This window comes from Rhagoletis pomonella, unplaced genomic scaffold (genome assembly GCF_013731165.1).
Source record: "Rhagoletis pomonella isolate Grant_MI unplaced genomic scaffold, Rhpom_1.0 Rhpom_scaffold_00012, whole genome shotgun sequence".
Classification (NCBI taxonomy): Eukaryota; Metazoa; Arthropoda; class Insecta; order Diptera; family Tephritidae; genus Rhagoletis; species Rhagoletis pomonella.
Window position 1 is genome coordinate 141760 of NW_023458566.1, and position 15385 is coordinate 157144.

The following is a 15385-nucleotide window of genomic DNA, read 5'->3' on the forward strand; positions in this document are numbered from 1 at the left end:
TGCACCAAACATTTCATTTTCTTTCAATCTTGCAAGGTTTTCTCATTAATTTGACACCCATATTCTACATTGCACTGAATTTTTGAAATAATTTTTTTAATTTCTCATATCCTTGAGATTTCAGTCCTTTAAAAGAAATCCTGACGTCAGAGAGAAAAACTAAAAACGCAGTTTTACTATATTCCGTCTTCTTCCCTATTGCCCCAGCAACTGTTGCAGCCTTGTCTAGGTGGATAAACGGCAACCGTCAATCGGAGTACATACTAGGATTACGGCCGTTGTTTTGTAGGGACACTACAGAAATACTTATTTTTTCTTTTATAATCCAACTTTGACGCGTAGAAGAGAAAATACAATTGCACTCAAATTATTTTTACATTTACTGTATTTTATTAATCAATTTATGAATTTATTGCGATTATAGATATATATGTACTTGATTTGCATTACTTTGTTGTATATATGAATTTATGCAAATAAGTTTTGTTTTTATTTTTTGTTTTAGATGTTTAGTATATTAATTAATAGATGCATACATTAATGTTTTACAATAGTAGCTGATACGCTCGTGCACACACAGATCAAGCAAACAACAAACGTACAAACAGCAAGCGCTTGCGGAGCGGCGTGTTCCAAGCGAATGCAATGCATGGAACAATGAATGAATGTTTCATATACATACATATGTATGAATGTACATATGTACATACATACATATCTAATAAATGTATTGTCGCATGAATGAAGCCGACATGTTTTGCTTAGTTTGTTGCTGCTGCTGCTGCTGCTATTTAATGCGACGGCGAGATTTGGACCTGATTTTTGTTTCGTTTTTTTTGCTTTATTTTATACTTATCGCATCTCTACACAATGTAGTTGTTGGTTTTGTTCATTATACTTAAACTGATACAGTACAGATTATTAAAATATAGATTAGTTACTAATAAATCAGTCTATAATTAAAATTTAATATTCAATCTGTATGCTGCTTTTTTATGCTTCACTTATAATTCTATTATATTTATGTATGTACGCACACGCACACATGAACGGGCTTCGAGCGCGTAGTTTGCACATTTGTATGTACGATAGCTTATAAACAAACGAAGAAATTTATAAATATTATCAAAAGGGCTTAGTGTTAGTTTCAACACCCTCGGAAACTGATGATTTGCATTCATTCTTTAACCCGGTAGCATGATTTTTTTGGTGCTGGCTATGCATGTGTGCGTTTCTTTTGTTTTAACAAAAACATATGTATACATACTACACGAATTATATGTCTTAAGGTGCGGTTAAACGTGGCAATGCAAGCGCTTTTTCTACGCGTTTCGCTGACAAAATGCGAAATCGAAAGTCTACTTTGCAGATTTGGAGAAATCACTTTTGGTAATAAAAATTGCAAGGAGTAACTGCAACTGAAACTACGCAAATCGCTTTCAAGAAATAATTTCAACTTGCTCGTGCTGCACTAGCAATTTTCATTTTTCCTGCAAGTGCTGTCAAACCGATCGACTGTTGACGTGTGCCGCGTTTTTAGCGAATTTGTATAAAATTTTATTAATGTTGAATATAGTATGAAATATACGTGTAATTAATTTATTCTACTGATATGGAGTATTTAAGTATTAAAGTATTAGACTGTTTTGTGACTGTTGTGATTTTAGCAGGTTTAGTACATTTTTCAGGTCATTAATTTTGTTATAAGCATAAAAATGCCTGAAAGTGGACTTGTCTGCGTTCACCGTGTAAAGACAAAAAGTAGTATCGGAAAGTTTGATTTTCAGAAATAAAAAAGTGGCTTTCGAAGCCACTTTACACGCAAGGTACCGCCCTGCAATCTCTTTTGGAAATTCTTGAATTTGACAGACTTTTGAAAAGGACTTGCACTTGCCACGTCTAACAGCTACTTTATTAATTCAAACCATATTTGCAATTACTAGATGCGATTGGTTTGCATTTGTTCAATTTATTTAGCTTATTGCTGTTTGTAGTATGTATGTATGTATAAAAATATCGCTTCAGATTTTTTTGAGATGTTATGCTCCTAATCATGGCAATGTTAGTGGCAAATATACATAATTAAATGAAACTGTAATAAGCCAAATTTACAAATTGGGAAACTGACGAAGGACGTCGATAATTCTTTAACAAAAATTACAACTGCAATTTCAAGATTGAAAATTATGCTTAAACAAACTACAACAATATTGGACTTTTGTTAATCGAACGACGCTAACAAACCGCAAAATTACAGATAAACAAAATATTTTTTAATATTAATATATATCCTAACAATTGTATGTGTGAATGTTTGGTTTAATAACACATTTTAAACAAAACTATTAACGTGATGACTCTTACAAGCTTGAGTTGTTTAAAAGAAAAACAAAATTTACTACATTTTTGTATAACAAATTACGCACCACCAACCCACCGCGCGTAGCACGCAGTTGTTGGTGATTTCTGTGGAAGAACATAATTTTCAATTGAAAGCCTAAATCCAATCTACTCCAATTACTTGCTTACAATCGCGATAGCAAAATATGTTGGCATGGTAGTTTTTTGCTTCAGTGTTTTAAAAATATTTAACAGAATATAGTTATACGCTTATAAACGGCTGTCAATACGAAGCGCTACGAGTTGAAGGGTTCGATTAAAAAACAAACATGTAAACAAATCTATGTAAAATATATAAAACCAGTAAGCGCTTTGCTGTTACAATAATTTAGAGCTGACGCGATAAAACAAACGAAATTAAAATATTTATTAAATGTATATATGTAATTGCAAACAGTATCGCTACGTATACGTGATTTAAAGTTTATAAAGCTCTCATTAAAAGTAATCTATACACACTTTATAAGATTACCCTCCCACTTGCGCGTTATATATCTGCATTGGTAAACGAATTCGTTTAAAAAGTGTTAAATACAAACTCAATAGCTATAACTAATTGAAATAAACATTAAAAAATACAAATTAGTTGTACTAGTAAGACAAAAAAGGTACGTAACCTTTACGAGTGCTTATGAATTACTATGTGCGAAAATATAAAACGCATTGCATACTTATACCAAAATTAAATGTAATTTCTAAAATTTTCTCCTCAACTGGTTTCTCGCAAATTTTGCGGTACGTTAACCATTACCAATTTCTTTACTTGCTGGTCTAAATAACGAGCATAGCATGCACAGGCGGAACAATAAATTTCCGTCGAGCTGACATTAATTGAAGTGTCGCATTGGACGAAATACATACAGGTATTAATGAATTTTTATCCGCTCTTTATATACTTATATGTATGTATACGAGTAAGCTGCTATACTTGAAATAGTATCATATTTTATAAATTAATCAAAATTTTATATTGATTTTCAACATTTCATTACTGAAAAAGGAATCTCAAATAATATTATTAGCCGGTTATGCGTACGTATGTATTTGGCCTTTCGTATAATTATCATCCAATAAGCTCAAGATTCATACTTTAATGTGACGGAAATGTCTGTGCCATATAATATATATTCGCAATTGCAGCATTTCTAAATGCATTTTTAAACGGCAAAGTATATTTTTTCCTTAGCCTAGCAAGTCTTTATCATTATCTCTACACAAAACTTTGGCTGCATTTCTTCATACATTTTAGATAACCCCATCTCTCGGATCGAATAAATAGAATGCGTCATGAATATACGATAACATATCCGGATTCTTACTAATAAGTAAACGAAAAAGTTTGTTTCAAGAATAAAAATGCAGCCTTAGATGTTGAAATTTAACAATCAGAATTGTGTGTAACGTCCGCGGTGTGCATGACATGATAAAGTTTATATTGTAAGAGATAATTTCTTTAGTTTCCCCGTGTTTTTCTTTGTGGAGATTTTGTTGTGAGGAGCGTTGTTCGCTATACATACAAATACTACCTATGCTATGAATATTTCCTCTTTCGGTGTAATGTGTGTTTAATAATATTGATTTTTATTTTGCTAATGACTGCAGGCGCATCTTCTATGAACATTTCACACAAGCTCCTTCTACATCAAAATCCAAAACCATTAGTTTGGTTTCCTCCGTGCCGTTACGCGAACCCACGGCGCATATTAACTTGGTATCATTTGCCCTACAAATTAGTAAAGAGGAATAAATATACGTACATTTGGAAGTATGTATACCCTATACATAGAATAAAACAAAAACCATTTATTACATACCTTATACGCCAGACAACGCCACCTGAGCCGCCTGAATCCAATGCGACCAAATTACGTATGAATTCACCGGTTTTTACATCCCATAATTTCACTGTTCCATCATCTGAGCTCGTTACCACAAAGCGCGAATTGAATTGCAGACAAGTTACTGCCGATTGATGCTTATTGGGACCTTTTGGGTTGGAAAATGTCGTTAGAACAACGTGCATACATATACGAGTGTTGAAATAGTAACTAGTGATCATTGCATCATGTTAGATAGATATACAGATAATCGTGAGTATGGATACATTGTGCCCTCCACCCATCACAAAACATATTTCATTCCTATAGACCAGCGATGGGCCGAGAGAGCTTTTACTCAGCAAGCGCCTATACGAAATGTATAGAAAGCTTAAAAGAGCTTTGCCCGCGAGCAAGGCAGTGCCCATCACCGCTATAGACTCCAACAACAACTACTCCAGAAATTCCAGGAGAGCCTTTAGAGGTAAGAAGTGAGTGTATGTGCTCTCTTTCGGGCCATATGTTGTTCAACCGTCGCCTCGATACGGCATCACATTCAAGGAGCAGGTGCAATGATGTCTTCCCAGTTTAATCGCAGAAACGGCAGAGAGCATTCGACCAGAATCACAACTTATGCGTCATGTTAGAGAATGGTGGCGATTTATTTAAAAATTAAGTCTGCCCCCAAAGACCAATAATTTGCAATCACATACAGATTGATCGTTCTAGTTCTTAGTTTAAGTTGAAGTTGAGTTTACAACTCAAAAGCGTTCAGAACTTTTCTCAGTGAGTCCGCCTTAAATTTTTAGCCCATATTTTACGTTTCTTTGCACACTTTTAATAGTATTGCATTTTTTCTTTTACTTTCTAACTGCCCACGAACTGATTCAGTACTTTCTTTCTCAACTGTCAACAGAATAGCTCAGTACTTTCATCGCTCGCGAATCGATAGTGGCTAAGTTAGTAAAGTGAAGTTTGTTTATTTTTTTTTTTTTATTCGCAGTTGTATGCTCTCTGACCATATGTATGTATATTTTCGGAATGGATAATTTTTACAATCTAGAACATTTTGAAATTATTCTAAATTCGTTGTTGAAAGCCTTATCACCATCCTTTACAACTGTAGTTCGATTTTTGGAAGGCAGACAGTGGTGTATTTACCTTTAACTTTTGTTTACATAAAATACACTTGTCCACTCACCTGACAAAGTTTGTAAGCATTGGCCTGTTGTTATATCCCACACTTTGACCGTTGAATCGGCATTGCCTGAGACTAAAATATTTTGCCGCAATTCCATTCCGGAAGTAAGACTTTGATGTCCCATGAGTGTATGTTTACAATTGCCTGTCTCAACGTCCCACACGCGTATGGAGGTATCTAGAGATCCAGATACAACATGCATACCATCGAACTAGAAGATGAAGAAAAGGCGTAAATAAATGTAAGTTAGCTAATATGTGTGTTAATAAAATTTGTTTTAATTTTTGATAGCTTATGCCGATATTGAAACTAAATCAAAGGTCGTATTACTCGACATATGGATTTGTACACAATCTGTGTGAATTTGTGTTTAGAAACGAGTTCAAAGTTTATTGTGCGTTACACTGTATATTTACCTGCAACGAATAAACACGATTTGTATGACCTGATAATGTGTGTAGGCATTCCTGGCGCTCGGGATGCCAGATTTTCACCATATAATCATAAGCTCCCGAAACAATCAATTTGCCGTCATATTGCACACAACGTACTGCTGCCAAATGGCCAACTAACACATGCAAGCATGAACCTTGTTCTATATCCCATACACGAAGCGTGGCATCGCGAGATCCACTAACGACCCTAAAGCAAAAAAATAATAAAATTAATTTAAATTAAACAATATCGAAATGTTTTTAAAAAAATGGCGCACACTTACTTATTACCGTGCAAATGCATACATCGAACAGTAGAGGTATGCCCCAACAATGTGTGCAAGCACTGACCAGTATCCATGTCCCAGACTTTCAGTGTACGATCGGTACTACCTGAGATTATAATATTGCCCGACATCTGAGATGACCACACACCTCCAGTGTGACCAACTAACGTACGCAAACACTAATAAAGGAAAAATTAAAGATAGATTAATGCATGGCATTAGAAAATTGTATTTATACAAAATACTGTCTACAACTTACCCTTCCCGTGACAGCCGACCAAACTTTTAAAGTATTGTCATCTGAGCCTGACACTATCCGATTACCCGAGAATTGTAAGCATGTAATCACGTGATCATCGTGCCCTTTCAATACCTTAGGTTCGCGTATTGGCCGCGATCGCCAATTCATTTCAATGATATGCTGTCTCATGTAAGCAGCTTTCCATGGTGACGCAATTGGCGGCATATTGCCAGCGCGACCTCGTTTCGGTCGATCCGTGCGCGGTTCGGTGAGTATTTGTGCTTTTCGGCATTTTTCCTTCCAAAGCAAATTATCGTCACACAAAAAGCGCCAACTGCGGCAAGTTTGCGCAGCGCGCAATAAATCTTTTGGCTCCAAATAGGCGAGCACTTGCAATGCCAGCTCCCGCGGCAACAACGAAATAAAATCGCGCTGGAATTGTGGCTCAATCACCTTCATCATATGACGGACTTGTGTCGGTTCGCAATGCTCAATCAGGCGATCGATCGCCATGAGTCGTTCAACATGTGTCCAGCGTTGGAATTGTGACAACCAATGCTGCAATTCGGGTGGTGGATTCTCTCGTGTTGGTATGATGGAACGCGGTGTACGACGACCCATTGAAGAATTACTGATGGTGGTCAGCTGCGCGATTTGTGTTGTTGGTGTGGAGGGCAAAGCTACTAAAGCACTATTGTGGCGTGTCGTTGAGGTAAAATCATATGCTATACGTTTCCTGCAATTGACATCATCCATGTTAGAACCGCTGCCATTGCTGGAAACAGCAGCACCAGAATCGGCGCCTAATAGACGGTTATCATTGTATTTCCGCTTACGTTGTTGGGCATTAAAGTATGCACAATTGGACGTGTTCTCCGTGGTGGAGTTAGCGGCACCATTGCCGCCCACCTCCTCCGATATCGAAACCATTTGTATGTAATTTGATAAATCGCCATCCTTGGCAGCGCAGCTGACAGTGCCACCACCAAAAGAAATTTCCGCTGCATCAGTGTCCGTTTCGTTTAGACTGGTATTGCTACCGCCATGACTACTATTACTTGCACTACTGCTGCTGCTGTGATGACATGTACAAATCTCCTCATCAGAAGTATTTTCGTCACAGTCTGCCCATGAAGATTCGTCATTGTAATCTGCCACCGCGGCTGCTGCCGCCGCTTCAGCCATCACCTTAAAAGCTGCAGTGATTACTTCTTCAGAGGTATTGTTGCGATTCAGCTGAGCGGCCAAGTCGGCACGACGCCGGCTTCTGCTAGATGCCAGCTGGAAATTGATGCCGCTACCGGATACAGCTGGGCCACTAATTCCCACAGTTGCTATTCCACCACGACCGATATACCGCTCATGGGTTTGTGCGCTGGCATGCACTTGACGCAAACTCTTCACGGACGGAGCATATTGGCAACGTGCGGATGAAGTTGAAGGTTGGGCGTCGTCAAAAACGGAAGCGGGCGCTGATCTAGAGCTGGCAGCCGCTGCAGCTACTGCATTGTTTTCAGCCTCTGCCACAGCAGCGTGTATTGAGCTGGTGCGGCTACAGCCACCAACCTCTGACCTATCAGCCAATCCGTTTGGCGGTTGTTGCTGCTGCCGATGGCGGCAATTGGTAGTTGTAGATGCGCTACTCATAAGACTGTCATTTGAATTAGAGTTGGAGTATATCTCCGCGGCTGCGCCACCGCCACCGACGCCACTACCACCGATGGTGCATGCAGGGGTACCTGGCAACGACGATGATGAAACTGATGTTGCGTTGCGTGCCTCCACAATTACTGATGAAGTTGATGATGATGCTGAAGATGCGGATGACGAAGATGCAGAAGTAGATGCAGACGAGATTGAAGTACAAGTATGGGATGATGAGGATAATGAAATCAGACTCTTATTGTTACTATTGCCTGGCTGCTGTGATTTTATATATATTTTTGTGGAATTGTTGGCACTTATGGCCCGATCCTGAAGCGGTTGCACTTGCCGATGTTGAGGATGACTTAGAGTAGAGCACAAATTAAGTTTGGCAGTTGATTTGGTTAAACGACTGTTGTAGTTGCGGCTACTCGTTGGCGTTGACGCAGGATCCTTGTAAGCACACTGTATGAAAAGGTTAATTGTAAAATAAAAATATTTTGACTTAATATAACAAAAAAAAAAAAGACGTTATTATAAAGCGAACGTGCATACCTTGCTGTCTGAAGAAACGGCGCGCCCAACAAAATTGCTATGACTACTATTATTTATATTGCTGCTGCTGCTGGGACAATCATCTTCCAGCTCCAACTTTCCCCGATGTGTTTCTGTGTTCCATGACGCATTAATCAGCCTCAAGTTAATCATATTATTATTTATTAAAGAGCTACCTTTTAATATAAGACCATCTGTTAGCCTTTGTTCTGTCTCAAAATCACGGCGTTCTATTAAATCCATAGATTCGATATCTGCCATACTGGGCGCTGGCAATAAGACGACTTCATTCTCATTGCTTTTGGAACTGGAAGGCCTATCAGCGGAGTTATCAGAATTATTGCAAGGATTATTTTTGCATATCTTTGTACCCGCTGAGTTATTAATATTCATTTCTTTCAATCGAAATGACACGCGATCCGGTAATAATTCATTGCTGCCTACTCCTTCAAACGTGGTTGTCGCACTAGTTTCACCATCTGTGTTTCGGGACTTGTTTTCACTTACTTTACCAAACGGTTCGGCCTCATCTGTTAGCATAAATTCATCGCTTAAACGTTTTGGTTTCCCAGCTTTTTCTCCGAACTCGCCGTTTTCGCCCCCTTCACTGAGTTGAAGATGATGTTGATGCTGTTCTTCGACTACCGGCGTTTCAAGGTAAATTGTCGCGCCTCCATTAGTTACAATAACACTGCCCAATTGACTGTTCGTACTATTGCTCGAGAATCGGCTAAGTTGATGCTGATTATCGCTATCTTGGACACTATGTGGATGCATAGCTGTCTCATTTACTGACGCCAAATCTTCATCTTCCACTTCCCCTTCTTCCACTTCGGGCACATCATCGTCGTCATCATCATCGTTGATTACATACACCTCAGAAACATTAAAAAACTTGTTATTGCAAGAGGTACTGTTAGATACTTCAACCAATTTTATGGTATCCGTTGAAGAACTATCATCCACAACAACCTCTCTGTGCACATCTGAGCAACTCGGCGGTAGTGAGTTTGATGAACTTATTTCAAATGTTTCTAGCACACCGGAAGTGGTCGTCTCATCATCCAAAACTTCGGCAAAATCGTGTTGCGAGTCAACGAATCCCTCCTGCAACAGCGACATTGAGGCCGTGTTCAAGCCGCTAGAAGTTGAAGGTTGTTCGTTCAACGATAACGAATCCGATTGTAAAGGCGATTGTTGCTTTGCGACGGAAATTATCGTTTTGGTTGCTGTTGTTGATGGCTGAGCGATGCCCAATTTAATTGAATTAGTAGACTCGGGACATGTTTCTTCCATAATATGCTACAACCAGCAGATGACCAACAAACAAGTACGCTAAAAAAGATGCATATTTATTATGAATTCTACTACTTTGGTTTATATGTGATTGGTTGGAGAATATTAAAACAATTCGTATTTATTTGCTACTAAAAATCCAAACTCCAGTAGCATAGACATGCATGCCGGTATAGCACATCGATTAATTCGTTAAATACATATACATAAATTGCGGAAGTTGAAACCATGCCGAGTTTATTCAAATGTAAGCAAATTTCCACTTTTTTATTCGACCGTCTTTTACAGGCAGGGTTCTCATACCATCGTGCAGTTTTTCGATACACAGCAGTTATTACGTCCCTTCCACAGTTCGATTATGTAAAGTGGAGTCAATGATACAAAAAAATGTCATAAAAAACCGAAAGAATTCTCAGAGCACCACATACAAACCATACTAACGTCGATCATCTCTCACAAAATTCCCACAAGATTCAGTAAACAATACAATGCATTTGTTGTTGTAAACGCATATTCAAGCTCACAGGCGTGCTGTCGAGCTCAACTCGTCTCACCTCGATTGGTCAGTGCTAGGGATGAGTATTTTTATTTAATGTTTCGATTTTTTTTTTTTTGTAAAACCCCGATTTCTTGGTTTTACCAAATTATTATTTTGAAAGCTTTTAAAAAAGTGCATTATAAAAAATGTGTGTTTTTTTATTCATAACACGTAATGCGTGAGCGTGGTTATTGCTCGATTTCAAAAGTTTTCAATATCAAACATTGTTGCAACTAGAGTCGACTTTATTCTGACAAAAATTACGGGCCCAAGTCTGGCAAAACATGGCAACTAAATTCTGGTTAATTTAGGTTCAGTGGTTACTCAATTATCGCATTTTTGAATATGTATGTTCGCAATGGAATTTACGAACGGACCCTTGTGCACAAGCGCACTCGGGTATAAAAAAATGCACGATTCGTTTTTTTTTTAAAGACTGGCGATTTTTTCCGATTGATTCCCCATCAGAAACCGAATAACTAAAAACTCGAAAATTTTAATAAATACCCATCCCTAGTAAGTGCGAATCAAAAAATTCCCATGCACACACTATACAAACTTAAAACAACAGTCAGCCAAGCCAAGCCAACAAATAAGCCAGCACAAAAATATCAGTTTAAATTACAACAACAACAAAAACAAAAATATCAAATGGAGCGACAGCGACGCTGATGGTATGGAACAACAACAATGACAACCATATTAAATAACTGATCACAAACAGTACCCATTGTCTCGCGTCCAAACTACGATTCTCATACACACATACAGATGATTATTCATACATGCTACCCACTGGGAAAATAGGTAAGCACTTTACGGGATAATCCATGTTTTCTTTCGGATTTTAGCACCAAAATTGTCATGACCAATGTCATTTATTAGTAAAGCACAAAAGTAACAGCTCCGATGTCGCAAAAGTTTTTATCTTGATAATGTTATGAAGTAAAATTTTGCCAATGGAGACCGCATGTTGCTCTTGGCAGGCAATAATTATCAGAGCTTTTATCTTGATAAATATTTTCAGCAATTTGGTACTTTGACAGCCACATTTTCATAAGCGCGATAACTTCGTGGTGGCAACATTATCGATATTTTGATATAAAAGCGAAATTTGAGCTATTCAGGCAGGTTCTGCAATTCACTTCCGAGTGAATTTGAGTCGGATTCGCGTAGAATTCAAATTGGCAGGGGTTGAAATTCACTCGGAAGTGAATTGCAGAACCTGCCTGATTTTCTGTTAAAATATTCGTTGTTACGTATTTGGGTGTGAAATAGCATATTTTTTTAAAAATATCTTAAGTAATTAAATCGGGAAAAAATAGTCATCTTACAAGTGCTTTTATCAAGATAAAAAATGCCCACGCACAAATAATGCTTCTGATAAAATTTGTATCAGGCAATAAAAATGACAGTTGGTAGGCAAAAACTTTTGTCTGTGGAGACGGGCCGTTACGTTGTAAGTTGCAAAATAACGTGCTGCCGAAGTTATTTCCTAGAGCCGAACTAGCCCAAGCGACGGCTCTATATTCTACGTATTACTTGGAAAAGCGGCTGAGAAGAATCGCTGGTACCAAATGTACATTCTAAATTCCTAATACCATAAGGCGGCCACGCCTTTGTTCAAGCAAGGGAGATTCGGAGCGCCGGGTGAAAGGTCCATCCACATACAACTTTGGCGTTGCGTTGGCGTTGGCGTCGCTTCAACAGCTGACTATGAATACATGAATTCAAATCAAGACCGATAGAATACATTCTGTATTCGTTTCACCGTGAATTCAAATGCAGCCTTCCGCCAAAATTCGGCAACGCTAACGCCGACACAATGCAGAAAGATGGCCAACTCTCAACTTTTCACACGCGTCGTTCGTCAGCTGTTGCAAATAAATAAAATTATGTGGAATATTTTTTCTTTTTAATCAAAAACGGGAAAAAAATATCGTTTTTCATGCAATTATTGATATGAAATATATTATCTGTAGTTAGTATGTTAATTTAGTGGGCAAAGCATTCGCTGCCAAGCGTTCATTGTTGCAAGCATACTTTTAACGCGCGTTCTGTCAAAAGAACGTCAAAGCCAGCGCTAAAGTTCTATGTAGATGCGCCTAATGCCTAGCTGCTGATAAGGCATTTCCTACGGGGTATGTACACATGAACATACAGGTACATATACAGAAGCAAACAAGGAAAAGTATATTAAGCGAAAATCACAATCCCACAAACATGTAAACTGCAAAAAGAATCAGTGGGAAAAATAACACAAGAGCACGCAGCAGCCAGACTAACCAGCCAAACAAGCAACAAACCAACAAGCGATCCAACAATTCGACGTGCCAGAGCCCTAGTGGTTGCCTTGTCGTAAAGCAACAACAAAGAGCAGCAAAAAAAACAAACAATACCAACAACATAACAATCAAAAGGAAATCACAAAAGTGCATTAAAGCAGAGTGAACAAGCCACTATGATCGAGCAAGTAAGCGAGCGAGCACAACCTAAATGAAGAAGACACTCAATGGATAAGTGTAAATGAACCGAGGAACCTTGTCGAGCTGAGGAGCGCACGACCAAGTGATCGTATAAATAAATGAGACGAAAAATTGCAACCAGTCACTGGTGAAGATGAAATTTGCAAAAGTTGTGACGAGCCGACATCGGAATTATACATATATGTACATAGTATGTATGTACTTACATATGTATATCTGCTAAATGTGTCTTGATCCACAGAACGTGCTGGTATTGACACCTAAAGACATGAATTGCTTACCGCAAATACTTTGTACACCGTTTTCAAGTGTTCTAAGTTAAAATGTGTCACGTTTTTGAATTATACAAACAATACTCTGCTGTAGTTTGCTAAAAAAGGCCAAAGCAAAGCCTCCGCACCCCGTATCTATAGTTGGCAATAGTTCAGAAATTATTTTTTGTGCATTCTAAATCTTTTATTGCCTCAGAGGAAATTCCTGATACATATACGGGCGATCAGCATAACTTCAAAATTAAGAGAAAAACAAGTAATTTTTAGCAAAAAAACAAAAGCGACTTCAATTCTCATATAAAAATTTAAGATCATTGTTAATTCCTTCATGTTCCGATGATCGGATGTAAACCAAATTAATATGAACCACCTGTGAGGTAACACCTTTCCTTTGAAAAAAGAATTATAGAAATCGGTTAACGTGATCAAAAGTTATGCGGTAACATACATTAAAAAAAAAATATATATAAGCTAAGCTTAGCTTTTTAAGCTAAAAATCAACAGGGTGATATCCTCTTAAAACTGAATTTATAAAAGTTTACACAGTTGTCAAAGGGCTATGAAATGACAAGAGAATCGAGCCAGTCTCACTAAAACTCGATCAGTCTCCACAATGGGTCATATGACAATAGAAATATGCTGAAAAGAGCGTTTTCACAAAGTGTTATTCTATAGTATCATTTACTTTAGAACTCTAGTAAAGTTTTGGTTGAAAATTAATTATTCACAGGTAACTTTAAATCGGTTTTAAGCCAATGATGTGAATAATCTTCTGGAAGTTATCAATTTACGAATATGTCCTATTTGCGTCAAATCGAAAAATACACGGTGTTTATTTAAAAATTAATAGATAATATAATTTGCAAATTTTTCTCTTTCCAAGTCACCTCTGTAAGCTAATAGCATTAAGTATATACATTTGTATATCGTCGTTTAAAGTACAAAACCTCGTATCGCCATTCTGCAAAACCGCGTAACTGGCATTTGCTGCCAAAAATTGGATTTGCTCAAACAAGCTCTTGGCTCAATCCTTATCCATTCGTCCTGAAATATACATGCGCAAAAATGCGATTGCTTTTTAAAAAAGAGAACCATTTTGAAATATGAGGGTTTTTACTCTCTAGAATATATTTTATGCAAACTCACATACGCAGTTTTGCGATATCTTGATGCGCGGTTTTTCATTTTGTTGATACGCGGTTTTGTACTTTAAACGACGATATATGTATGTATATTGCATAGATATACAATATTATAGGTGGTTTTCAGAATTAAATTAGGTCAAAATATGACACCCCGCATCTGCTTATTAATAAAATTCAAAAACGAACGCAACTATGGTTCACACAATTCATAAAATTATTTACGATTTTATGTATGTACATATGTATGTATAAATGCAATATCACTTCCCACCACCGAAATGAAAATGAGCAATCTTGTCCTTAAATGACAACGCTTGCATCGGCATTTGAAAGAAATCTACTGTACATACATACATAGGTATGTATTTATTTAGCACATATATATATATATATAAGCAAGGGTCAAAATGCAATCAATGGCCGTGTCAGCGTTTACCTGGAAACGACGTTACTTTTATGAAACTGTTCCTGGGCATCTTTTTAACTTGCATATACAGAAACGCAAACGAATGTACATACTCAACAGAGTGGAGCTAAAAAGACGAGCTCTGGGTGGCGTAGCCCAAAAGCAGCCAGATAATTTCTTGACTACTGGTTGCCGGGCAAAAGTCAAGACAATGATAATGAGGCAGCTGTGAAAATGACATCCTACAATTCGATTAAAAAATGTGCAAAGCTACATACACTTTGTTGAATATTACATTTTATAAAAGAGAAATTGCTGAATTTTTCACGAATATAAGTATGTAGTAAAAGAATCTAAGATTAGTTTTTGTGATCTTTTGCTTAAGTATTATTTAAACCAACCACGAAGTACACTAATAATTTTTCGTACAGAAACTTCTTTACGAGTTCATGTCAATCACTTCATATAAATTTCTTTGAAGATTCGTAAAAAAATCATTACAGATATGAGATACTCCTAAAAGTCTAGTTAGTGTAGACTTAACTTAACTTACGTAAGAAATCGTCAATGATTACTCAACACGTCAACTTAGCCAGAAGCGAAAATATTTTGGTTTTGTATTTTCCTTTTCAGCTGATGGCCACTTTGTCGCCTATAAGCCAC

The 15385-nt window shown here is 37.4% G+C and overlaps 1 protein-coding gene across 2 annotated transcripts in view; it reads right to left on the reverse strand.

Annotated features, from left to right (window-relative positions):
- Positions 1–370: 370 nt before the first annotated feature.
- The window catches only part of LOC118747653 (F-box/WD repeat-containing protein 7), a 33701-nt gene continuing 18686 nt past the window's right edge, over positions 371–15385 (reverse strand). The window contains exons 2-9 of one of the 2 annotated variants that reach the window (XM_036481706.1): positions 8756–9914; positions 8580–8692; positions 6399–8489; positions 6137–6318; positions 5835–6060; positions 5419–5629; positions 4215–4386; positions 371–4123 (exon numbers count right to left, since the gene is read on the reverse strand). In XM_036481706.1, coding sequence (XP_036337599.1) covers positions 4012–4123; positions 4215–4386; positions 5419–5629; positions 5835–6060; positions 6137–6318; positions 6399–8489; positions 8580–8692; positions 8756–9875 — 4227 coding nt within the window. In that variant the 5' untranslated portion in view covers positions 9876–9914 and the 3' untranslated portion in view covers positions 371–4011. Of the gene's footprint in view, positions 4124–4214; positions 4387–5418; positions 5630–5834; positions 6061–6136; positions 6319–6398; positions 8490–8579; positions 9915–15385 lie in introns of both variants that reach the window. The other variant, XM_036481705.1, reaches the window with a different exon arrangement.